At 30.0% G+C, this 26,210-nt stretch overlaps 2 protein-coding genes across 4 annotated transcripts in view; one reads left to right on the top strand and one right to left on the bottom strand.

Moving 5' to 3' along the window:
- Positions 1-26,210, top strand: part of LOC129957198 (sodium/potassium-transporting ATPase subunit alpha-like) — a 172,303-nt gene that overhangs the window by 95,775 nt on the left and 50,318 nt on the right. The window lies entirely within an intron of this gene.
- LOC129956575 (CXXC-type zinc finger protein 1-like) lies at positions 14,063-23,277 on the bottom strand. The gene is made up of 3 exons (XM_056068503.1): positions 23,259-23,277; positions 20,832-21,573; positions 14,063-14,375 (listed from the first exon to the last, which is right to left on the bottom strand). Exons 1-3 carry the CDS (start codon positions 23,275-23,277, stop codon positions 14,063-14,065), a joined length of 1,074 nt encoding a protein of 357 aa, XP_055924478.1.

Here is a 26,210-nt window from a genome sequence, read left to right as displayed (position 1 = left end):
GATAGAATAACTGACTTTACGATGTATTAATTCAGTTTCAAATATCTAATATTATACTTTCAGATATTCAAATTTTCCAAAATCTTAAGTACTTAAGTCTTCCTGCGTCCAACATTCTAATTTTTTTCACCTTTTCTAAATTTTTTGAGGTAAAAATCGAACATTTTCCACCAAAGGTCGAAATCTCTCACACTTTTTTTTTTTTGTAATTGATTTTAAATTGTTTCCGGATTATTTCAACTAATTTCTTCGCAAGCACATAGGGGAAGGAGATACATTTTCTACTTGGCAAGCATCTAGATCAAAATTTAAGTCAAGCTATAATGATTTTTTTTGTACAATTTACTTTCTAAAGCAATATTTGCTGCAGATTTGGCAATTTCGTTATCTTTTTTTTTTTTTTTTTTTTTTAAAAATAAAAGCTTGTTTTCATTTTTAATTTTGTATCATGTGAGAACGTCGTGTTTTGGTCTGAGGTTTTTGAAGTCTCAAAATGGATAAGCAGAAAATTGGCGATTTATCTTTTTTGAGGCATTAATTTTTCGCATTTAGGGTTATTAGAAGAAATAAAAAGTTACAACTTGGCGCGAATATCCGCCATGTACCGGATTTTGTCTGGCCTATATATATATATATATAATATAAAATTCCGATTGTAATAAACCTTCAGTTCTGTATATTTTATAATTGTGTCGATTAAAATAAACAAGTAGAATCGGTACTCTTCTAGTTTTAATTTTATTTTCATATAAAATTTTATTTTAATTTGTTATTGCATGGTTGTTGTTTTCTATTTTGCCTACATTCACTGTCATGGTAACGCCTGTACCTAATAATACTCTTTTATTTTTTTGGAGAGATTTTTCAATCCGGATAGTTAAAGATTGAATGATATGAATTCGATTATGCTTTTAAATAAATAATTCCCAGACTCGATTTTAATTTGTGCTTTGCAGTATAGGGAAAAAATTCCGATTGTGCCTTTTTTACAATCGATTTAAACCGAAATTCTACAAACGGCTACAATTTTAATAAAAACATATACCAAATTTCATTTATTAACAGTCCCTGCATTTTTGAGTTTTCACGTTTACATGCATGCGAAGGTAAAGATCAACAAGTGATTTGATTCTGCACTTAGATACTAAATCTGTATACCATGTTACTTACATAGCTTTTTGGATTTTATAGCTATCACGTTCGCTTGTATTTGGACAGTCTACCTGTTAATAGATTTCGTTGAAAATTTCTCAGAAATCTATAAATTAAGTTGTACAGATCTCGAACCAAATTTCACCCATCTAGCTCAAAATGTTTTTGATGTGTGTCACAGCCACAAACATATTACCAAGAATACGGACTCGAAAAGGTCTGAAACATAGAAACACATCGAGTTCAAATTATTGGACGATTACAATACCTTATCATTGTATACTTCAAGTACGAGAAAAATTAAATATAGCCGGAGTGGTCTCACTAATGCTTTCTCGCATACTCTGTAATAAACTTGTCATTCCAGAGAATGTCTTGCATGGCATTGATGTACAATAATTACGAAATAACTTTCCTCGTGAATGTAGCGTTTTTACTAAATGTTTCGTGTGGTCCTTGGCGAGTTATTTGGCTTTTAATCTAAGGCATACGGTTAATAGTATCCAAAAATCGAATTTTTGCTTTTAAGGCGTATTTCCCAACCGAGTGAAACAAAACTTGGACACAAAACTACAATTGTAATTTCAAAATGCCATTCCAAAGTTGATATATTTAAATCATTACGTTTTTGAATTAAAACGTGCTTAAATGTTTCTGGAAGTACAGAGCAACAGGCGGTAAATCCCTTTGTTGGATTTGGCGCAAAATTTGATTGATGTCTAGACTATAGATGTTAAATCTGTGTGTCGAATTTTATCAGTCTAGCTGTCTTCGTTTTGTAGTTATTGTGTTAAATTATATTCGAACAGATGAACTTTTTCTGAACAGATTTTACTCAGTTTGATAGAAATCTAGAAATTTGACGTAAAGACCATATACCAAATTTGACACCGTATACCAAATCTGTGACAAAGGTCACAGATAGACTTTTTCCAAAAATATGTTTTTCTAGTTCATGATGGTTTAAAACATATAGATTCGTCAAAATCCTTTCAAATTTTTTGATTTACTATATTTTCTCTTTACTACATATACGCAAAATTAAAACGATTTAGTGTGTGTGTGGGGGGGGGGAATCGCCGTTATGTCCTGGATTGTAGTCGCTGTATCTCCTTACTGCATTAACTCTGCTGGGTTTCTATCTCTTTACCCTTTCTTCATACGCTTTCTTTTAAGGCGCAGTTGTGGGAAGAGTAAAAAAAAAAAAAAGTGCCAGGCCAACAACTTCCGATCGCAATGCACGAGATAACAGTAGCGAGTCATTTCAAAAAGCGAGAGAACATTTGTATGGGGAAGAGCGAAGAGATAAGCTCACATTTTCTTCCGCAAGTGTTTTTTTGGCAGGGGCTCAAAATAATCCGGCCACTCCGGCTCCAAGACGGTGCTTGCCCATTTTCCAGACATTAGCAGTGCAATAGTGGCGAGAGTAGGAAAATTTTCTTATTGCGCTCGTAAAATCCATATCTATTGTACTGTGAAACAACTTTCCTGCAGTTTGGTAATTTGTGAGGGAAACTCACTTTCACTGTATAGGAGGACGATCAGCTTTTTCCCTGACGGCCGGTACATAAATATGTACCAGAAGAATATTTGCTTCCTTTTATACGAGGTATACAAAGCCATGCATTACAGTACATTCCCGAGTATCCGGTTCGCGACTATCCGACCTAGTTTTCTTTTAGCGTAATTAAATGTGGAAGACAAGGCATTGCCGTGGCAACACTTCCAAAGCGGCATCTGCTGCGATCAACCTACATGTCGTAGGGGAAATACAAGTTGTGACAGGAAAAGAGCAGCGTTCTGCTCGTTGTTCATATTTTCATCTGTGTATAACGGACTTCATTTGTTGCCGCTGCTCAATACGTACCGTGTTCAAAAACTAAAAATTGTGAGTCTTGACTCGTGTCTTAGGGGCACCTTTTCATATCTGTGTAATCATTTATCAGCGAAAAATAAAATCAGTTTAGAGTCAATTTTCTCAATAAATAAGCCAGCGATTTACTTTAACGTTTTGTTTCCTACATTTAAGTTGGGCATTACAGAATTTGTTAAAATGTGAACAGTTTATGTCCTTTAACTTACTTTTTCTCTAATAAATTCTTGAAACGTGCAGTGCAGTATATAAACATATATAAACTACCAGTACAGAGTCTTCTATTTTTACTCGACACGTGACCAGCAACTGCTTCTATGATTCACCTGTCCGCTTTCACATTCGACATGGCTTGAGATAAATGGAAAGCTTAGTACTCAATAAGAAGTGAAAAAATAAGTATGACATAATACATTTGGTTTAAAAACTGTCTTCTGGTATTGGTTGTCAAAGAAATAAGTTCATAAAAATCCAGCCAATCCGGGGTTTTTGTTATCCGCTCTACTTTTTTGCGCATACTCCGAACGATTTTGATATGCAAGTAGAGGACCATTAAGCAAGTTCCGAATTATAAACGAAAATCGCACGTTTCTGAAAGAGATAAAAAAATTTATATTTGAGAAAAACTTCTGAAGAACAAAGATTTTTGGCGAAATGCTCCTCTTAATCACTGCATATCACCCTTCTACGAAGTAAAACTGTCTAAAAGTGATTGATACGGGATCCTGTACGTCGGGCTAGGAACGTAAAGTTTAATAAACGGAAATAACTACGTAAGTGGAAGAGAATACATGCTCATACAAATTTAGCAAATATGAGCAGAGTTTTGGACGGAATCCGATATCCACCAATGTGCTTGTGAAACCTCTACGACTTAGTTGATTAGTATTGCGCTTAATATGTACATTAGTATCCGCTACGCATGATTAATATTGCACAAACTACAGGACTGATTAGGACATCTTAAAGGTTCTGCTTCGAACCCTAGATGTTAATCAACGGGAGTGGTTTTCCCAAAAACTCTCTCGCATATTATGTAATGAATGTTATCCCCACTCCCCCCCCTTTAATTCCTCATAAAATGCAGATTCAGTGCAAAAATACGTAAAATTTAATTTCAAAAAGCAATGAAAGCTAGAAAAAGCAATGAATGCGCTTCTTAACACGTTTTGCATGTTTATTTTTCTTCATGATAGTGATATCGTTTGGTGAACTACGGATAATAAAAATCCTCTACAAACGAGAGGGAGTGGTTTCTCCAAAGTGTTCTTGAATACTTTATACTAAAGATGTCTTGCTTGGCATTGGCGTACAATAATTACGGCCTTTGGCCTGAATTTAGCATTTTTTATTGAATGCATCGTCTCCATTTGGCGAATTTTTTTGGCGAGTAATCCCTGGCATGTGCTTAATAGTATCCGAAAATCGAATTTTCGTTTTAAGCACGTTTTTCTCAACCGATTGAAGCAACAAATTTGACACAAACTACAATTGTAGTCACAAAATCCTTACCAAATTTGATAAATTTAAGTCAATGCGAATTTGAATTATTGCTCTTACATGTTTCTGAAAATACAGACCGACAGACGGTCAACCCGTTGATGGTTTTGGAACAAAATTTGTTAGGTGTCTAGACTGTAGATTTTAAATCTGTATATCGAGTCTTATCTATCTAGCTGTCTTTGTTTTGTAGTAATCGCGTTAAATTATATTCACACAGCCGGACAGACGAACTTCCTCTCAGCAGATTTCGCTCAAAATTTGATAGAAATTTACAATGTATTTGTATGAAAAGCTTATACCTAATTTCATCCGTCTAGCTCAAAACGTTTTTGAGTTATCTTTGTTACATATAGGTATATTTTCTAAAAATGTGTTTTTCTAATTGTGGGAAGTCTAAACTTGGAGATTCACCGAAATCAGGAGTTCGAATTTTTCGCCGATTAATACATTTTCTCTATACGATGTATACGAGTATCCGAGAAAGCGAAAAGAGAGAAAATGAAATTGGATAGTTTGCTATAAACAATGTTATTAGAATTCCATTTATATAAAAAAAGAATGCTCATATTTTTATTTCTGAATTTGGCAGGAAGCCAACACACACACACACACACACACACACACACACACACACACACACACACACACACACAATTGTATAAAGAACTTTTTAAAAAATCACCAGAAAAAAAATCAAAAGTAATTAAAAAAGATATTTTAAATGATAAATATTAGAGTAATAACCTCAAATAAAGGTATTGGAATTAGAATACCGGACTCATGAATTTTAAATTTTAAAATTTTCTGAGAAAAATGACTCTTTTGTAATTCAATGACTGTCTGTTTCTCAATTAAGTTATGCGAGAAGTACAAAACAAATTTCTTCAAAGTGATAACAACAACCACTTGTTCTTCTATTGTCGTGAATGTAAGTTCGACAGAATTGTTTTGCAGATACAATCACGCATAAACACTTCCTTTTATAAATTGAGATTCTATTGGAATGTCAAAGCGTATGTTGCATGCCTCTAAGTTTTTACATCACTTCTAGCTTTTTGCGTCCAGAAAGATTGGCAGGTAAAATATCTCCAGATTCGTAAAAATTGGATATTTCTCAAAATCTCGCGGGCAAAAGTTTTGACAAAATAAAATACGTTACCTCTATATACTTCATAAACAAAAAAAGTAAAAAAAATAAAAAGGAAATAAAAATAAAATTCCAATAAAATAAATCTGAAAATACATTTCCTTGTTTTGGGAAAATTCTACGGAAAAAAAAAAAATCGTTTGGCTTTCTTCTGCTCTTTTTTTCAACGTTAATTGCCGTTACGATTACGATAAACAACCATTATCTATCATCGATATGATGCTGTCATTTCTGTCGCACTCTATGGATGTATGCAGGTCTATGTAGAAGCGTTGGCGCCTGTTTAAATATACTGTAGATACATTTGTCGTCTCCTCAAATAATCCCTTCGTGGGACTTGTTCCAATTTTTGTATTGTATTGTTTGGCACAATTTCAGATTCTCTATTTGGATAAATCACTAAACATGTAAAAAAATAAGTTCTTGATGTTTTATCAATATCTTATTTTAGTGGATATTAAATAATTCCATTTTCTAATCCATGTTTTGATAACTTTTTTTACTAGTTTTAGATATTTTTCCTTTTTTTCATGTTTTTATTTTTAAATGAATTATTTATCGTTTGGAAATTCATTTTTGTTCACTGCATGCATAATTATGTGGACTCTTCAGTTAGTGTTTCCGCTTCGACTTAATTTTATTTTATCAAATTAAGAAGGTTGAAATATTATGAATTACAAATTTACTTGCATTATAGTATTTTTATAATTTTTTTTTCCTTATGTAATTTTTGGATGCTTAATTTCTTTATTCCTCACGCTTTTACTATCGTAGCACTTTTGTTTAAAGATTTTACTCTTGAAAACATTAATATAAGCGTGTTTTAAAAACTGTCTTTCCTGTTTCTGAGTCTAAAATGTTTCATGCCATGTTATGCATGACTAATCCATGCTATTTATTTAATTACATTCTTTTCTCACTTAGCAAAATAATGGTTATCTAATTATATGCTGTGAATTACTGGTATAGTTAAACGGTGTCAATGGGAGTCAAAGTGTTAATGTTATATATATCCTTATTATAAATACTAATCGCCTTCGGTGACCAGCTGTTCGCTGTCTTTGATCAAGTCCAAACTTAACACAAATGAAATTATTATTTTAAATAATATTTACAGCATAAATACTAAGCATTTTGATTTGTTAACTACCCACGTAAAATGGCGAAATCGACCTTATTTTAGAGGGAGTGTCATTTTCTAATTTTGTGATATCTGTAAAATATGAATGATGTAGGGAGATGGACTATTTATGATGTAATTAGGTATCAAAAGCTTTCATCTATACTTATAATAAAGCTCAATGTGTGTGTGTGTGTGTGTGTGTGTGTGTGTGTGTGTGTGTGTGTGTGTGTTGGCGCTCTACAGGCCAGACCGTTTGACATACAGATACCAAATTTGGTACATGTGTACCTTGGAGGTTGGGAATGTGCACCTGGGGTTTCTTTTTTCGAATTTTTAATTAGAATTTTAATTATTAATTAAAAACTAACTTTCCCGCCAAAAAAATCTTCCATTTTCCCCACCGCCAAAAAAATCTTCCATTATCCCCAGCGCCAAACGAGAAAGGCTTCAGTTTTTTTTTTCTCCCAACAGTAATGAGGCTAGGGTTAAAATTTTTCGGCGGATTATTTCAATCGGTTCTGTTTATTTTCTTAATGTTTGATGCATTTAAAATTAAACATTGTTAATGAATCAATCTTTCAGATTCATTCTGAAGTACTTTTGAATTAAAATAAAACAGAATAAAGGAAATTAAAAATTTCTAATCCGCATAGCGTTACCCCAACTGGCGTAGAAAAAATCACGTATTTGCGTTACGTAACCGGCAAAGAAAATTCACGCATGCGCATTCTGTTCTGATTGTTGCCATGACAACGTTATCAATGGATGATTTAAATTATTTTTGGGTTAGTTGCATGCTTTTGTAAGTAAATTGTATTTATGTTAGTTATATATTTTTTGTATATGCTTATAGTTTTAAGTACATCGTTTTTTAAGTAGTTTTTTTAAAACCTGTTTTCAACCGTTTATTTTAAACCATTCGTTTTATTTTCTTAGTGTTTGATGCATTTAAATTTAAACATTATTAATTAATCGATCTGCTCATAATGAATCTAAGAAAATTTTGTTGACCAACTCTTGAGATATTACATAAATTAAAAAAGATATTCTTTAGTGCCCATAAAGTTTAAACGCTGAGTGACTCTATTTTCAGTAATCAGATTATAAAAAAATGCTTTGTTTCAGTAAAAAATATTATTATATTAATTGAAGATAAATTCTTTCCACTTTAATTTAAAGCATAAATTCTACGGGTGCTAACAGAAAATGAGAGAGATACATATTACGTTATGACTGAAGGCCTTTATAATATTATGAATGAATTATTTATATTATATGAATGAATATTATGAATGAATTATATTATGAATATTATGAATCAAAATTTGAAGTTTTAAAATATTTTGATGAAGAAGCTATTAAAGTAGAAATTGCATAAAATATTTAATTATTAAAATTTTAACGAACATTAAGATTGGCGAACCGGCTGGTCGCCAAAGGCGGCTAGTTTGAAATAAAAAGCTGTAAAATCGCGACAATTGTTGAAGCGGAGGAATTCAGACTTGTTTTTTTCTTACCCCCATAGTGAGTGTGTTGTTTGTGAGATTGTTCTTGTTAATCAGGGGAGGAAACAGACGACCGTTAATCGTTCTGTCTTGAGCACTTATTTGAAGAGCCGTTTTTCTATATGCGAGTTTGACCGAATAGCGGGTTCGAATGCGACTCCCAGGAATTTACGATAATCCTGCGGAGCCCTAATCGATGATATTTTACCATGGCCAATATTATGAAGCTGCATTCTGTGTCACAGCAAAAAGCTACGGCGGAGATTTGGTCAGAAGAGGATCAAATAATAGACGCAACGGAGCAACAATTTTTCAGTGAAGTAAAGGGAGAAGCTGAAAGAATGGGAAATTATTTCATCGCATGTTACGATGCATGACCCTGATAAGGCAGTAGCTATGTTCGCCACAAACTTATTTAAAGATAATGCTGTGTCTCATTTCCGGGGGCCAAGGTGGCCTGGTAGTAAGGTCTCGGCTTCGGAACCGGAAGGCTTTAGGTCCGATATCCCATTCCACCGAAGAACCGTCGTGTATGCGGGTATGGTGCACATTAAATCGGTCGGGGCCAAACGTTCTCCCGCTGATGTGGTCTGGAAGTTTGGAGAGAGGGGGTGCCAGCTCAGGTGTCGTCCTTATCATTTGACCGCGGTTCAAAGTTACAAGGTCCGTCCCAAAATAGTCTAGTGTTTTTTATAACGGGACGCTTATATAACGAAACTTAATTCTCATTTCCGCCAAGTTTTTAAGCCTAACCAAAGACAAATCACTTCAGCTTTCTTCTAAAAGAGTATGCTTTATAAATAATAAATTACAATATAAATTTTTCAGCATATTTTTCGGAATGGAACACACTGTACTATTTTATATAGATTCCTATAGGAAAAAAAAAATGCTGCGCTTAACCAGTGTTTTGCAGTACGAGTAAGATTTGGGAACGCATTATGCTCACTAAGCGATATTTCACCGTATTTTCTAAGAGAACACACAACTGTTTAAATTTTATAAGCTTTAGTTCATCAAGAAAAGAATAAAATTGTTTTATAAAATTCCGTTTTTATAAGGATGAATGATAGATACCTAAAGCGAGTTTTAAAAAAATCTTACGCAGCATTTGTTTTACTCGAGTAAAATGCAAAGTCTTCCCATTTTACTATTCTAATTTAAAGTGATTCCAAAACAAAAATCATTGCGACCTTGACTCTTGATATTTACAACTCACGTTTTATAATATTTTGTTCTGGAAAGAACTCTTTCCATAAAACCATCATCACATTTCCCTATCACTCAATTTATAAATATACAAGACACTTTCTATCGGAACGAGCTTCTTGAATGACGCGCTCAAGTAGAAACAACACTTGAGACTTATCATTACGGAGCTCTGATTTCGGTTTAAAAACGAAGATATTTGTCTATCATTTTCTGAAGGAAATGTGGAAATTCGAATAATTTCAACGTTTTATTTATTTAGAGTCGTGTTTGTAAAAATGGAATTTTATAATCGATTTATCATGTATTTCCTCAGGTACTGCAATTCTAAAATCTTTCACTATTTATGGTTCGGATGATAATAAAATATTTTCATGTTTTCAGAACTCTTAACCATCAATTAATATGTTAATTTAGCTAAAAATTTATTTTATAAATGTGGCGCCATCTGTAATTTAAATTCAGAAGTATTAGTCTGTTGATTCCATTATGTATATAATTATAAAATATATTAAAGAATAAAAACTAGAAAACAATGAAAATAAAAAGGTTTTAAGAGCAGTAAAAAAGTATAGCCTAATATTTATCGAAAATAAAGCAGAATTAAATTAAGATCAATGTATCATTGCATTTTTATTTTTAAAAAAATCGTCTTGAATAATCTTTAAACTGAAATACATTAGTAGTGTTTTTTTTTTTAATTTTACTTATATCATTTAGATCTAAAGTCATTGCTCTTTCAGTTTAAGTAAATAATTTCGTTTGAGATAGGCAGATGTTCTTGATATCGGCACACAGTTTTATTTGATCAGATATTAGATTCGGTGAAATGCGATTAAGATATTTTACAATCGTAACAATTTTTTAAAACGTTTTATGTGGAAGATTGAGAACTCCTATGATATGCTTTTGAATTTTATTGAATCGTAACTTTTTTATAGATACTTACATTTATTGAGATTTTACAGAAATCATTTTCCAACTGGAAACAACTGAATATTTTCTTCTGTTGGCATTCATTTTCAAAGCTTCCATATTAAAATTATTAATTTTATTGCACATTTTTTTTAATTCGTACTTGTTTATTTGCATTTCTTTAAAATTAGATTTTTGATACAAAATAAACAAATTCGTGAATTTTCTCATATTTGAGTTTCTATAACAAAACATTTTAATTGCTTTAAAGTCAGTCTATAGTTTTTTTTTTATTTGGTTCGATAAAAACTCATTAGTTAGAGCCGTCTCTAGCTGTTGAAACTATTTAAAATCAATAAAACTAGAACTAAAATATGATTAACACACGTATCGGTTACCAAGTTTATTTTTCAATCCTTTACTTGTTCAGTCAAAGCATGGAGAAAATGCTGATACAGGCAAAATTCCTGGAATATTTCAATTCGGTAATGTTTGTAGTCTGGCATGTCATCTGTAAATTACGTCATGCATTCAAATTCAAAACTGTTCAAAATGCTGTACAAGACTTACCATTGGACTTACAACTACCAAAGTTTATTCGTAGTTCTTTTGTAAGAAAAAGCTTTTCAAGATTTTAATTAGATTTTTAAACAAAATTAAATCGAATTGTCAATGTTTTTCTTTAATAACATTGGAGTATATTTTTATACAAAAACCATCATTTTAAGATTTAAAAAAAAACACCAAATTTTTCATTTATACCTATTTTATTTTCCTATAACATATTTCGCCATTTGTAAAAAATTATAAAATATATTAAAATAATTTCTCCTTTTTTTTTCTGATTTGCACTTGCATACGTTTTATGTTATGTCTCATGTTATTCTGCATACGTTATCGCTGCTATATTATTAAAAATAAAAGAAAAATAGATTAATCGAGCTTAAAATATACTACGAAATTTTAGATTAAAAGCTCGAATCTTCTTCCATTTTTTAACCAATATATTTTTTTTTATCTTGAACGTATATGACTAAAATACTAAAAGCGTGATGAAACGGCTGAATAAAATTGTTTTTAAACTTGAAATTGATTTTTTTACTGTAATTAATATTCTGAGCAGATTTTAAAAATTGTTAAAAAAATGTTTACTTTAATACAATCGAGCATTTTATGGATTCTAATTGTGTTCGTTATTTTATTAAGTTCAATTAATTTAGATTTTTTTTTACCAAACTGTTTAAAAAATTTTTAATTTTAGAAGAGTGAAGCATTGTAATTTTACTTTTTTATCCTGTAATGTATTGAAAAAAAGCCAAATCTCGAAGCCAGCTTTGAACATAATTCCTCGATACATAGATGCATTCTATTTAGGTATGTCTTAAGATTAATAAAGCATTCCAATAGTATGAAAATTGTAACACAATTAACCGAATAATTTTTTGTTAAATTTAGTAAAAATTCCGTTAATTTAAATTCCAAAACTGTATTTCGGATTATTTTATGTAACATGTAAGTTTACATCAAGTATAAAAGTGTAATAAACTTAGTTTTTGTTTTTGTTAGAGACTTTAAAACTTTTTGGTTCCAAACGATTTTTTAATACTTCTACCTGAAATCTTTAAATTAAAAAAAAAATGTTCATTAATTGATAAATAAATGTTTAATCGTTTACATTTTTTATAAAATTTAATCCTTTAGTTAGAATTTTTGAATTAGAAAAATAAAAACTTAATAAAACAGGATTAATATTTTTATGATATATTGTTTTTATGATATATTGAATTGTTGCGATAAATATAACAGCTTTTTTATATAGAGGTTTTCCTTTTTTTCAAACTCTCAATCAGATCTTCAGGTAGTAAAATATGTCACATATGTCAATCTAATGTAAAGGAAGTCTCCCGCGATTCAGTATTTCTTTGCCTTGAAGACTACATTCTATTTACACAATACAGGAAGAATTTAAAATATTAAACATCCTGTTATCTTTTATTGAGCTGAAAACAAAAGAATGTTTAGCAGTTTTTCCGCATCATCGGTTTCTGACGAAAGTATAAGAAAATCATTCACTGTATGAATTATCATTTTAAGAAATCGTCATTTGAAATTTAATTTTTTTTTATTTATTGAAAGAACATTTCAAAATATCTTCAATCATAATTAATAATTCCAAAATATATTTAATTATTAAATTTGTAATAATTAATTAATTTTGAAATTTAGGCCTTTAACTATTTCTGCAAACGTTAATAATTCTTAATTTTTTTTTTTTTTTCCGATTTCGAAAAAATTTATTGCTATATAAATGAAAATGCTCTTTTCCTTTTTTAAAAAATGATATATGAACTTGTTTATTTTGGACTACTTGAAAACATAAATTTTTATTTTTTAACTTCACCAATGTTCAGCAGTATCGACTAAGTTTACATTACAAAGGTCGACAGTTGAGGTGAATGCAGTGATATTAAAGATAATTTTACACATCTACGTCAATACTCTAGTAAACTCTTTTTATACTTTTTTTTTCTTTTTGATATCTTTATCACCAGAATGGATGTATTTTCGAAGTCGAACGAAAAATTTATCAGTCATTTAGATTGTGACGGATACTGCTTGTATATTATTACCCTTTCTGTTATACTTGGAATTAAATTATTATTAAGCAATATGTTCATTCATTTGCCTAGCGTAATATTTTGAATTTTGCTTAAAAATTTTGGTATTGAAGTGATTTGTTAAAATGTGTAGAAAAGATATTTCTTTATTCATATTTCATTAGCTTTTCTTCAAACACTTGTTTGTAATTTTTGAAAATTTTAATTCAGGATGTTATTTTAAATGTAAGATGATACAGATTAGTAATAGATACATTTATAGTTATAAGTTTATAGATACATTTCCTCATACATTATGCTTAAAAATTTATATTTTCAAATGAAATTTGTAAATCGTCTGTTTCATTTTAATTTATAACCCTTCCTTTGAAAAAAAATTCTATTGTTTATAAATTTTCCTGAATATTTATTATTAAAGAGTATTTAATATTCGAAATTTCTAACTTTTAATAAAGAATCTAATCATGGCGTGTATAAATCTTTTAAATAACTATTTTACCACAATTAACTAGTTTTTAAATTCAAAATATATTTCAAAATAAGACAAATATTTAAAACAATTTTTATTCATTTTAAACAAATATTTAGCCGTCTCGTTCAACTCGTATATATTATAAGCAAAATGGGAAAAAATCATTCAAAATATTTACATTTATTGATATAAATCGAATACTTTACAACCGCACAAGAGGTTCCAACGTTCATTAAAGCACTGAACACTTTATTGATCATTGAGAACTTTAAGAAACAAAATACTGTTAATCAACTTATTTTTTTTTCTGAATAATTTACTTTAAATTTTTAGAAGCATTTATACATATCGCATTGTATGCTCGATTATTTGTTGGGATTTTCATTCGAATCAAACATCTATTTAAAAACTTGCAAACGATTTTTTTTTTCTCTTAGCAATATGATTTTACTTTAGCTTTTTTAGGGCTGTAATCCTTTTTGACTTTCATCTGTTTAACAGATCAGTTTTCTTACTTTCATTGAAAAATATAATTGGCCTACAAACTAGTGCACTATAGTGTTGTGCAACATGAGTGCGACGAGGTTCCCTCTAGCCGCCATATCTCTTCTTAGCTGCACTTCTTCCCTTTCCAGTTCGCTGAGTTTTTGAAGCAGCTGCAGTTTTTCCATGTCAAATTCCGCTCGGAAAATGTCTTCCCAGCAACTTGGGTGCCTTGAGCAATTCTTAATCGAGCGGCCACAAAATTTGCCTTCGCATTGCGACAAGTTCATTTGCAAAGGGTAACCACAGGGTTCGTCTTCATTTCTTGTATCCTTATTGTGGAAAGGACATAAAACCCGCAGTTGTTTGCAGAATCTATTAAGAAAAGAATGTTGAAAATCAGGAATATTTTACGGTAAAACTAGTTTTTAAAATAGAGAATTAGAACATAAATATTTTATAGTTCGTAATCGTTTGAATAATTATTCATAATATCTGGATTTTTTTTTATCAAATATAAAAAATACACTACAAATGAAACACTGTGATAAAATATTGTAAATAATTTAAGCGAATGCGATTCTTTACAAAAAAAAGTGTATTTTGTTTCCCTAATTTTGTTGATTTTTTTTTCATATTTTCAGGTCATTAAAATTGAATGTAATGGTGGCAAACTGAGCATTTTCAGCACTGTTTTTGCATTTATCCGATATAAGTTTGCGACACTATCCATTATATACGCGCTATAGCTGAAGCAATGCCAACCAGTGCAATATTCGGCCTTTAATTTTCACGCTTCAAAAGAAAGGTGAAAAAACTTAATTACACAATTTTGTAAAATATAAATTTGAAAATTTAAAGCAAATTTGAAAATTGATCATGAATTATTACATAATCCAGAATAATGTTGAATTGATAAAAAGTGGAATAAAATTTGAATATTTCATTCATTAATTTACATGTAGATGTTATTTAGATATATATGTAGATCTAGATGATAAAATTAATTAATATGATTAACATTTTAGGAATGTAGTTTGGGTTTAAGAAAGAAAAGACCGCCAAGAAAAAATTTCACAATTTTGGCGATTTCAGTCGTCAAACTATATAGCATGTGATTCGCACGTTCAAAATTTTTCATAATAAATAATAATGCACTTGAATATATTTTTATAATTTGGCGAAATTTTTTCTTGGCGCTTTTTGGTCGCCGTTAAAATCGACAAGTACCAAATATATTTTTTAATTAGAGAAAAAAAAATTGCAACAAATAAATCTTTATCGATGATCATAATTTTTTTTGAATTAAAAAAATGTGCAATTATCTGAAGTTAACTGTAAAATTTTGCTTAGTTTTTAATTAAAAATTGTAATTAACCAATTTTTTTCAAACCTCCAAACTAAACAATACTGTGCAACCGCCAAGCTAATTTTTTAAAAGCAATAAATTGTTATTTGTGATAGCCAAAGTGTGTTCTGTTGTCTCTATTTGGCGAGCTTTCTTATGTTTGACATGATTTGGCATAGATTATCGTTATTTTAGTCTTTGGTTTTACTAGAAAAAAATTATCTTGTGCATTTTTCCACTTTCTGAAAAATTTTGTCTTTGACTTGTGTCAAAGATTCACCGATCTCATCTTGACACACGTTCAAATGCGTATTCATTCTTAACGTAGTTAACTTTATAAAAAATTTTGTTAACGTTAAATTGAACAAGTTCAATACAAAATACACATAAAGAAAAGATTTAAAAAAATCCTTTAAAGAATAGATAAATAATGTTATTAAATAAAGAATAACAATGTATAACAGATGGTTAAAAAATGTCACTGATCGGCATTCAGTAGAAACTAAAATTATTTAAAATTTTAGCGATTATGTTTATTTGAGAAAGTTATGTTCTAAATTATATTACATTTGCTCAAAATATTCCCTCTAACATTTTTTGGTTATTTTTTTTTCTGTTTCCTTCATTAATTTTGCAAACGATTTTACACGAGCTGAATTTTAACTAAATTCTTTGACGTCATAGACATTTAATATAAGCTGTATGATGTGCGAAATAAAAATAAACTTTTTAACGTCATAGGTTGTTTTTCAAAATGATTTTGAAACCGGTATTCTTCAAGTTGCAATATATTTGACTCTATCGAAATCATTCTACATTTTTTTTTCTTCTAATAACTATGTAAACATATATGTGGAAACGAAGAAACAAAATATTGCTTCAACTTTGTATACGAATGTCAACGAATACGAAGTATTTAAATATGATAGTCTTTTATATAAGATCAAATATATCAAATGAAGAGATGATGGGAGAACTCAGTGGAATAATCAATGAAGTTATTTCATATGGTGTTAGTCATAGATAAAATTCAGGAGCACAAATAATCTAATATCCAACTGCACATTGTCTTATACTGAGCTATATATATCACACTCTTTTTCTTTAAGTCGCGAATCAAATTCGGAATTATGTCAAAAGGCCTGTATGACCCGAATTGCATGAGTTTAAACTGGTTGCACTATACAATCATACAATGGTCTCAGGGGAATTTATAAAAATAAAAATTAACGAAATGGCAAACACGCGTGTTTTTTAACCCTAAAATGCATCCATCATTCTGCAATACTTATACCTGATTTCAGAATGTCTGTTCGCCAAAACTATATATTTGGGGACAGTGTTTCTCCAAATGCAACCAAAACAGTTTTTATTGTAATTCTATAAGCCATTTATTACCACATATTGCAGACATCCAAGATGACCAATTCTTGGTGAATTTTTGAAAGGTTGCCCTGCTTTAATCTTGCTTAACGGGAAACAGGGCACTAATTTTAAATTTTATTCACTACTTATCAACAATGGGGTATCATTAGGTTTTAACGGCTACCAAAAGGCGCCAATAAAAATATCGCCAAATTATAAAAATACACTCAAATGCCTAAATATATATTAACGGTTGAAATCGCCAAATTGGCAAAATTCTTTCTTGCCGATTTTTTTTTTTTTTTTTTTTTTTTTTTTTTTTAAGTTGCCGTTACAACCGACAGTACCCAACAATGTTTATCTCAAAATTCAAGATTAATTACGGCAAGACTACTTTATTTTTAAAATATTAGATGGTCATTTAGTAAATCACATGCAACTTTTTAAACTTCACTCATTGAGAAATTATTAAAATTGCATGACGTACTGAGAGAATACTTTTGTTCAAAGTTTATTTCTCTTCAGTTAAAATTGAATTATAACAAATTTGGTCTTTTAGTCAAATTAGATATTTTATGCAGATAATTATTGAATCCAACGTACTAATAATCTTAAACTAATGCCGGGTGTTTAACTAATGCCAGTTATAAGACGGCAAGTAGGCAGCGCATGCGTAGAAAGAGTGATTTATGTTTGCCACAGTTTCATAAAATAGATTCAAGCATTCCATTCTTGGCCATAAATTGTGGTTTCGGTGTTCCTGAATTTTTCTTTTTCACTGTGTACCCAGGGCCGCCGCGTAGGGGTGGCGAAATTGTTCACCGCACAAGGGCGCCTAGGCCACAGGGGCGCCAAAATTTATAGTACTTATAGTTTTTTTTATTTATTTAATGTTACTTAAATAAAAGTTGTTAATTATACGCTAGCAATTTTTCATGTTTTGTATTTTCTAAGCAATAAAATGAGATTTAATTTTTATTTTATATTTTAATTTAGTTTTACTTTTATTTTCGTTCCTGCGGGTTGTTTTCGTTTGTGTAAAATAAAATTTGATTGCCTATACGAACAATAAAAACACGTTTCGTGTAGAGTTTGTGCTACCACGGAACGGTTAAAAATATAAGAATCTGTAACATGTAACAACAGGAACTGGGAATCTTTTGTATCGGAATATATTTATTCTTTATGTGCTGTGAAGCTGTTGCGGCTGAACGTCGTTGTTTAGTTTGCTTTTTTTTCGTAATGATGGGTGGCGGCACCACCGTGTGAGTGTGCCCGTGAATTAACAGGGAATAATACCCTTATCTTTGCGATGTTTTACCAAAGAGGATATGCCACCTATTGATACTTTAAATGAAAACAATCTTACCGATGTTTATGAAAACAATCTTACCGATACATTTCCAAATATTGGAATAGCTTTACGGATTTCTTTAACCCTTCCAACTTCGGTGGCTACTGGAGAACAAAGTTTTTCAAAACTTAAAATTATAAAAAACTACATGTGATCTACCATGGCGCAGGAGAGCTTACCGGACTTGTCAATTATATCCATAGACAGCGAAATTTTGGATAAATTAAATATAAAGGAATTGATACGAGCGTTTGTAGCTGCTAAAGCTAGGAGAATCCATATTTAAATATGTTTTCTAATTCTTATATTTTACTTTAAAAATGTTCTATCCTTGTCTTGTTTTTAAAATTTATGAAATAATAAAAAAAAACAATAAGATAATTTAAGTAATAATAAAAAATAATAAATAATAAGACAAACGTGTTTTAATGTTATAATTTTAAAGCTTTTCAGTTCGAAAGTCAAATTTTGAATACTATAAAAGAGTATTTCACATATAATTTGCAGCACTTTATAAGAGTGCAACAGAATCCCATAAAGGGGCGCCAAATTTCAATTTGAACAAGAGCGCTTATTACCCACGCGGCAGCCCTGTGTGTACCGTATTAAAATAATGAATATTTACGCAAAATAATAATAATAATAAAACTTTAAAAAAATCAACATATCTGAATTTGGAAAACTTTAGAAAAGAAATGGCAAATAAAATGAAAACACACACACAACCTCGTATCAGAAAGAACAAAGAGCAAAAAATGTCGGAATTAATCTACGATTAATGATAAATTTTTTCACGCCAAAAAAATCGCCAAATTACACAAACGCATGCGCAGTAAGAAAAAGTACAATATAGCGGCTTGTAATTGTCCCGTTGGAAAGAAAATATTTATAAAGAAAGAAAGAAAGAAAATATTTATCTCTGGATTTAAATCATAAGTTGATTCAACTCTATAGTGTTATAACATGATAGATAAGGAATTCGAAACTTGATTGAAAGTCTGTCTCTGCAAATATTTCAAAAGAAATAGCTTCAAATAGTATTTATTTCCGGTACAAAAGGGCTCCACACAAAAACTTGTCGAATTTTAGTTATGATTCGACAAATTTTATCAGTGGAACTGCACTGAAGAAAAAGAATTTGTATCATAAAATTACTTTTTTTTTTCAGAAAATTGTTTTCGTAATTTTTTTAAAATTTTGAACTCCTTTTCCTTAATTGGAGACAAAGTGAGTTTAAAGTAAGCGTAAACCTCAAATTCAATTATCAACCATCAAAACTATAATATTGGTACAAAATAATCTTCGTTGTGACTGAAAATTAATAATTTTTATAAAACCTATTTGAATAATAAAAATAAGCGATAATTTCAGATAGATAGATTTTTTTGGTAAAAGTTACTTTTAGTGTGCACCCAGCTGCGCCAACAATGCCAAGTCGCCAATAAAGATGGCGGACAAAATAAACAAATACTTCCGCGGAACAGTTACGGTTACTATTTCCCGCCATCTAATTAGAACTTTTTACTGATAAGTATTTTTTTTTTTCATACTGCCCGGCATCTGTAGAAGGCACCGGGCAGAATTTTTTAACTTAAAAAAAACATCCTACGGCTTCGCTAGCAGCGGGAACGGGAACCTAGTAGCTTCGCTAGCACATTGAACATAAAGACTGTGTGGAAAACAGAAACAGTACATAACCAAGAGAAAAGAAAAAACGGAGAAATAAGCAATCGGAACATTCTCCATACAAAATTTCAAACAAACATACTTTCCCCACCTTCATCAACTTGTAAAAGAATATATTCCACTCACCTTCCATCCATTCTGCCGGTTCGTTATCAAACCATTCTCAATACAAAATTTCAATCAAGCATCCTTTCCTAATTTCATTAACTCGTAAAATATATATGTATGCATATTTAACTCGCTCTTCATCCATTCTACAGGTTCGAAATAATCCCGACATAACAAATTATGAAGGGAACCAACCGTTATAACACCAAAAGAATTACGAGAACTGCGAAGAATTCCATTTGCAGCTGTCTTTGAAAGTGAGAATGCAGACGATTTTTTTAAAGCGAATACTGACAATTAAAAATTGCAAAAGAATAAATATTTTCTGTTCGTATTCACATTAAAAAAAGAAAGAAGAAAATAACTTTTAATTATAAGCTTAAATTTCTTTATAATAAAGAACAAAAGTAAAATCTTTAATCGATATTTTTTTAATATTTTTAATTTAACATTTTTTATATTTTAATTGTAGTTTAAGTACAACTCAACCATTGCAAAAAATAGTAAACAAAACAGCAGTACGGTTGCTATAAGAGAGATCCGATGGGTTGCAATATTGGCGACAATCGGCTGGTGCACACTAATCTTCACTTAGGCCATTTTTTTTTTTCCAGACAAAGTGACTTTAAATCTTACTATAGAAATTCTCTTAACACTCATTCAATTTCATTCTTCTTAATTTTCCTGAAAATATTTTATTTAGTAAAATAAATGTCATTGAAAGTAAAATAAGCTAGAATTGATAAATATGTTTATCTTCTAAGTTTATTCCTTAGCTTTTGTTTTTATGTACGGTATTATTTAAAATGAAACAATAAAATGTGATGAAGTTCTTTTAAAAATTTCAGCAGCTCAAAAAGTCATTGAAATATAAATAATGTTTGAAAGATTAAAATAAATAATAGTAGTTTATAAATATATTTCATTCAATTTTCTAAATTTAATAAAATGTTGTAGGAGTAATGCTTACCCTTGTCGACCCATCTTCTGATTGCAGAAGATATTCCATTCTTCATCATCTGGTTTTGTTGTTGTTCCAGTTAGCAGTAATCTTCTTTCTTGTTTTTTGTAACAGCTCTCCAGATGTTTTACTATTATTCGAGTAGGAATTTCAGCTCCACATAATTTGCAATCTAGTGCAGAGCATTCCTCTTCAAAATCATCCAAATAAACCATGTCCTTTATGGAACTTTTTGATTTTTGCACCAATTGTAAAAGTTGTGAAATTTTCGTATCAACCTGTTCTAACTTTTTCTGAATTATTTTTTGTTGTTGTCTAACATGGGCTAATTTTCGTCTACTCGACTCATCCGCTGCGCATGGAAGAATTTTTCTTTGTTGTAATCTAGTAGGAAGAATCTCCAGAATTCGATTTTTACCAAGTCTTATTCCGCATTCGTCACTGCAATATTTGGAATTGTCTCTAGCTGCTCTTACACATTCGGGGCCGTAACACTGTCTTGGTGGTGGTGTTTTTTTCTTTTTCTTTAATTTTTCTTCACATTTTTCAATTTGCTGGTGTTTAAGATTTTCGTTGGCGATCATTTTAGCTTTTCGACGCGTTGTGTCCATTTCGAAAATAGATGCTAATTCCGCGTCATTTATGATTTGATGTTTATCAGTCTGACGAATGCTATTCTTGTTCGGCACTTTGGCTTCTTCTACATTCGTCTTGCAATCTTTAGAGGTTTCGTTGTTCTGGATGCTTGTTTCTAAGAATGAATAAGAATTTGCATTAGAAATTATTGTAATTTCTTCCAGAATTTCATTTTTCTGTGTCTTCCGTTTTTTTATTGGTTTTCTGTGTTTCCGTTTCGATTGCCTTTTTGTTTTGTAAGTTGTCTTTAGGTTGGAATTGAATTCTTGGCAACTTTTACAAAAATATAAATCAATGTTTTTCGCAGATCTTTCACTGACTCCCACACAATAGCCATGAAACCATTCTTGGCAATTGTCACAAGATATCATAAATGTATTAATATTAGATGAGCGGCAAATACAATAGATTTCTTTCCCGCTTTCTCCAACTGAAAAATTTCTTTCGAGTTTACTTTGTATGGAATTCTTATTAAAATACATTTCAGCAAACAAAGTTTTTCTCATTCAGATTTCAAACTCAATAAAATGTGAGAAGAACGATTATGATTGAAAATGTTTAATTCAAATGTTGCCATAAAAACTCGCAACTTTTTATTTTGTTTATTATCAAACGATTTTTTAAATATTAAATGTCAACTGCAAGGCAGCAATTTCAGGCTGCTATAAATTGAGCCGTTTTTGATTTTATGGCTGGTTTTGAAATATCGAGCAAACAATACTTCGTAGAGTCGTCAAGGAAACGTCTAAACTGCATCGATTTTTTTTATTGTATTAATATTATTTGAAAGATTTTTTATTTTACTTTGTTTGTTCATCCAAATCATCGATTTTGTGTTATCTCTAAAAATGCAATCGATGAATGACCTTTATGAAATATATTAATGTAATGTTTGTGTATAAAATGAATTTAATAATGAAATTCTAGCAAAAATGAAATATATCGAATTCTAACTATTTGTTAAGCTAATGCAAACTGATCGTAAAGCCTTTCTCTATTTAGGGACTTCTGTTGAGAAAACTAATGAACGGAACTGAAATAAATTTCTTTTACAGATTGTATAAGGCGTGGGAGATGAATTTTGCAAATAACCTTTTATTGCATTTTAAAGGAATATCATAAACAGAGATGCTCAATCTATAGAAAATGTTGTATGTAATTCAATCGATTCTAATATTAATAAACCATTATTTATTGCGAATTTTATACAGTATGTCATTCATATCTGTATTGAATTTTTTATTACTTGATAGATAATGGAATTTTGCGTAATCCATAATCCTTCCATTATAATTATTGGACCATTTTCGATTTAATAGTACCAAAAATAATTCCTATACTATTTTACTCCTATAATTATTTTTTCCATGCGGAATTCATCTGCCGATTTCTTTAATAGCTTGTATACGAAATTTAGTTTTCTTGTTTTAGTTTTAACTGCAAAATACTTCCAAAAGCTATTGTATGTTTTTACAAAATTTACATAATTTTTTTTTAAAAAAATGATTTGCATTCTATTAGTATTCTTGTTTTAAATATCTACACTTCTGCTCAAAATAACGATATCTGTTTCACTTAACTTGGTACATATTTAATTTTTAAAAGCTATTTGGTGAACCTATTTTATTTTTTTACATCGAGGGAAAAAGTATAAAGGGTTTGAATCAGTGTTAAGGGAATATGAAAGTGCTTTTTATTAAAAGCCAAATTTACAATATTACATATTGAATTTCAGTTTTACATTTTTGAAAAGAAAGCTTAGACCAGCGGAAGTGGTCTTGCCAAAACTTTCGCACATACTCTTTGATAAACTTGTCATGCCAGAGAGGCATTGGCATACAATAGTACCAAAATATTAACTTTCGGTGTAAATTTAGCATTTTTACTGAATTTATCGTGTGATTCTTGGCGAGTTATTTGGGGATTAATCCTTATCATGCGGTTAGTAAAATCTGAAAATCGAATTTGTGTTTTAGACCTGTTTTTCCAAAACGAGTGAAACAAATATTTGACACAAAACTACATTTGTTCTTACAAAATCTCATGCCAAATTTGATATATTTACTTCATTGTGTTTTTGAATTATCAATTATTTGAAATTGTGTTTATGCTTCTGTGCAGACTGACAGAGGGTCAAACTCTTTTTTTTATTTCGCTCAAACTTTGATAGGCTTCTACACTGTAAATTTAATTCTGTATATGGAATTGTATCCACCGCTCTTTGTTTTGTAGCTATCTTGTTAACTTATTCGCACAGCCGGATAGATGGACTTCCTCTGAACAGATTTTACTCAAAATTTGATAGAAATCTGCAACTTTGATGTAAAGACAGCATACCAAATTTCAACCGTCTTTCTCAAAGCATTTTTAGGCTATCTTTGTCCCAGACGGGAGGGAATTTTCCAAAAATGTTTCTCGAACTCGGATAATTCTAAAAAATGGAGATTATTCAAAATCTCGCGTTCGAATTCTTTAACGATAACTATATTTTCTCTATACTACGTATACTAGTAAGTAAACTTTTTTGCATTCATATTTTGAGGAATTTTTCGATGATTTTGAATAACTATTTTTGATACTCATACTGAAAAGTAAGTTTAATAGAATTTTTTTCAATATTCGTAGCTTTTCCTAATATATGTGCCAAAACCATTTTCTATCCTGTGAAGTATTTATTATTCGCTTATGGTATCCTATTATGTACTATTTACATTGTGCTTGCCATTATGTACTTGATCGAAAAGTACATAATGGTTAGACAATTCGTTATAGTAATGAAATGAGATCTTCAGGGACATATTTCCCAGTAATCTCCTTATTTGGAGAAAAGAACTGGTTTAATTATCTGTGGTTATTTACATTTTGCAATTCTATGTAGCATGTTGTCGGAGTTTTGGAAATCGAATCTTTTGTGAAATTTCGGTCTTATTGAAATGACACACATTGTAAAATTGTATGTGAGATATAGGCTATAGTATTTTTTTTCAAGGAATCTTCCTCGATATTTTTGTCTTTATTTTTTAGAAGCACTGTTAGCTTGTGCATCGAAACCCTGGTGGTGCTGTAATTTATAATACTGTTAGCAGCCTTTGGTGACCAGCTTGTTAGCGGGGGATATTGGCTGAGTTTAATTTTAATTCTTTTTTACATTACTTGATGGTCGTAATTTCCTCAACAAAGTATTTTTAACTACTAATTTGTGTTAAAATAATGGCATTCATATTCTTATGCCTGACCTGAGAAATCGAGACTAGGCAAAAATGTGGTTAATCTTTTGAATTTTCTTTTACAATGCAGTACATATTATTTTCCTCAATAAATTGGAAGTTCTGAAAAGAAAATTGATTGGGATTATTGATGAATTTATACTTTGCGTTTAAAATTCGAATTTAAATTAGTATAAGAATAGTCGGTGAAAATGGGGGCGCGATTCTACAATACCTTTACATGAGTCGTTTCGGAGTTGAAATGTAATATGCTTCCACCATTAATTTAGAAGGGCAGCTATTAAATGTCATTTTTGCGCTTATTTTTGAAAATAAGTAATAAATCAAAACTCCTCCAAGATTGAAATTTGGCAATAATTTATACTGTATATTGAAACTACTCAAGGCAAGAAAATTCCCTTGGACTTTGTCATTTTGTATTGTAAGCGAAATAGCGTAGCAAACATTAAAAAGGTATAATTCATGTTTAACAATTTATTAGCCCAACTTTCATGATGATATTTTTCTTTATTGCAGATTCTGCTAATATGTAAATTTCATGTTCGTTTCTTGTTTTATTTTTCATTTATTACAATTACTTATCACTTCCATTCCGTTAGAAGCGAATTTTTAATCATTTTCTTGGAACATTCGTAATTTTTATATTTTATTGAGAAAAATGCTTAATTGAAACGTGTTGATAAAAAAAACTTATTTTTTCTATTGCATAATTTATATACCGTAGATGCCTGTTAGATAAAAAAATAAATAGTTAGAATTAATTGGCTTTATATGCAATACAACCACACAAAATCCTTTTGTTTTCGAAAACATAGAATTTGTCTGAATGACTTTTAAACGGAGTTACTTTTCAATTCGTGTTCGGTTTATTTGAATTTGCAGAATAAAGATCAATGAAGTAATGCTTTTGAAATATGATTATTGAAGTAAAAGTCACAGTAATTAACGAAAGTCATTGTAATGAAAAAAGGGAAAATTTTCCTATAAAAATGTCTGATGTTCCATTTTAAAGCAGTACATAATGAGAATAATAGAAAATAAATCGTCTGCATTTATTTATACCGACTCTCATTTGATGAAGATGCCATTTATACTTTTTAAAGACATAAGCGGGATTCTGATATTCAGATTTTATGTGGTTTTCAATATTCTATCGGTCATATTCTTACAAAAAGAATATTAAAATATTCCAAAAAATATACTTGTCAATGGAAAGCATTTAAGTTTTTCCCTTGCTAAGGTTAAAATGAATAATTACATATGAACTACTTTTTTTAATCATTTCTGCGCCTATCGCTCTATTATATTACTGCAATGGTGAATTAGATTGTGATTTTGCCATCCATTCACGATTTATTTTTCAGTACTTTTTCCTTATTTTTAGGATAGCAAATGATAACTAGCATCTTTTTTTTTTCTAGAAGCTATCGATAGATACAGGAAATTTATTAATTGCTTGTCACGTGAAATTTTACCGCATTTCCTTTTTTTTCTTTTTTTCTTAACATTTTTTTTTTTTTTTTTT

This window comes from Argiope bruennichi, chromosome 11 (genome assembly GCF_947563725.1).
Source record: "Argiope bruennichi chromosome 11, qqArgBrue1.1, whole genome shotgun sequence".
Classification (NCBI taxonomy): domain Eukaryota; kingdom Metazoa; phylum Arthropoda; class Arachnida; order Araneae; family Araneidae; genus Argiope; species Argiope bruennichi.
Note: the sequence above shows the minus strand (reverse complement) of the source record. Positions and strands in the feature narration are given on the sequence as shown.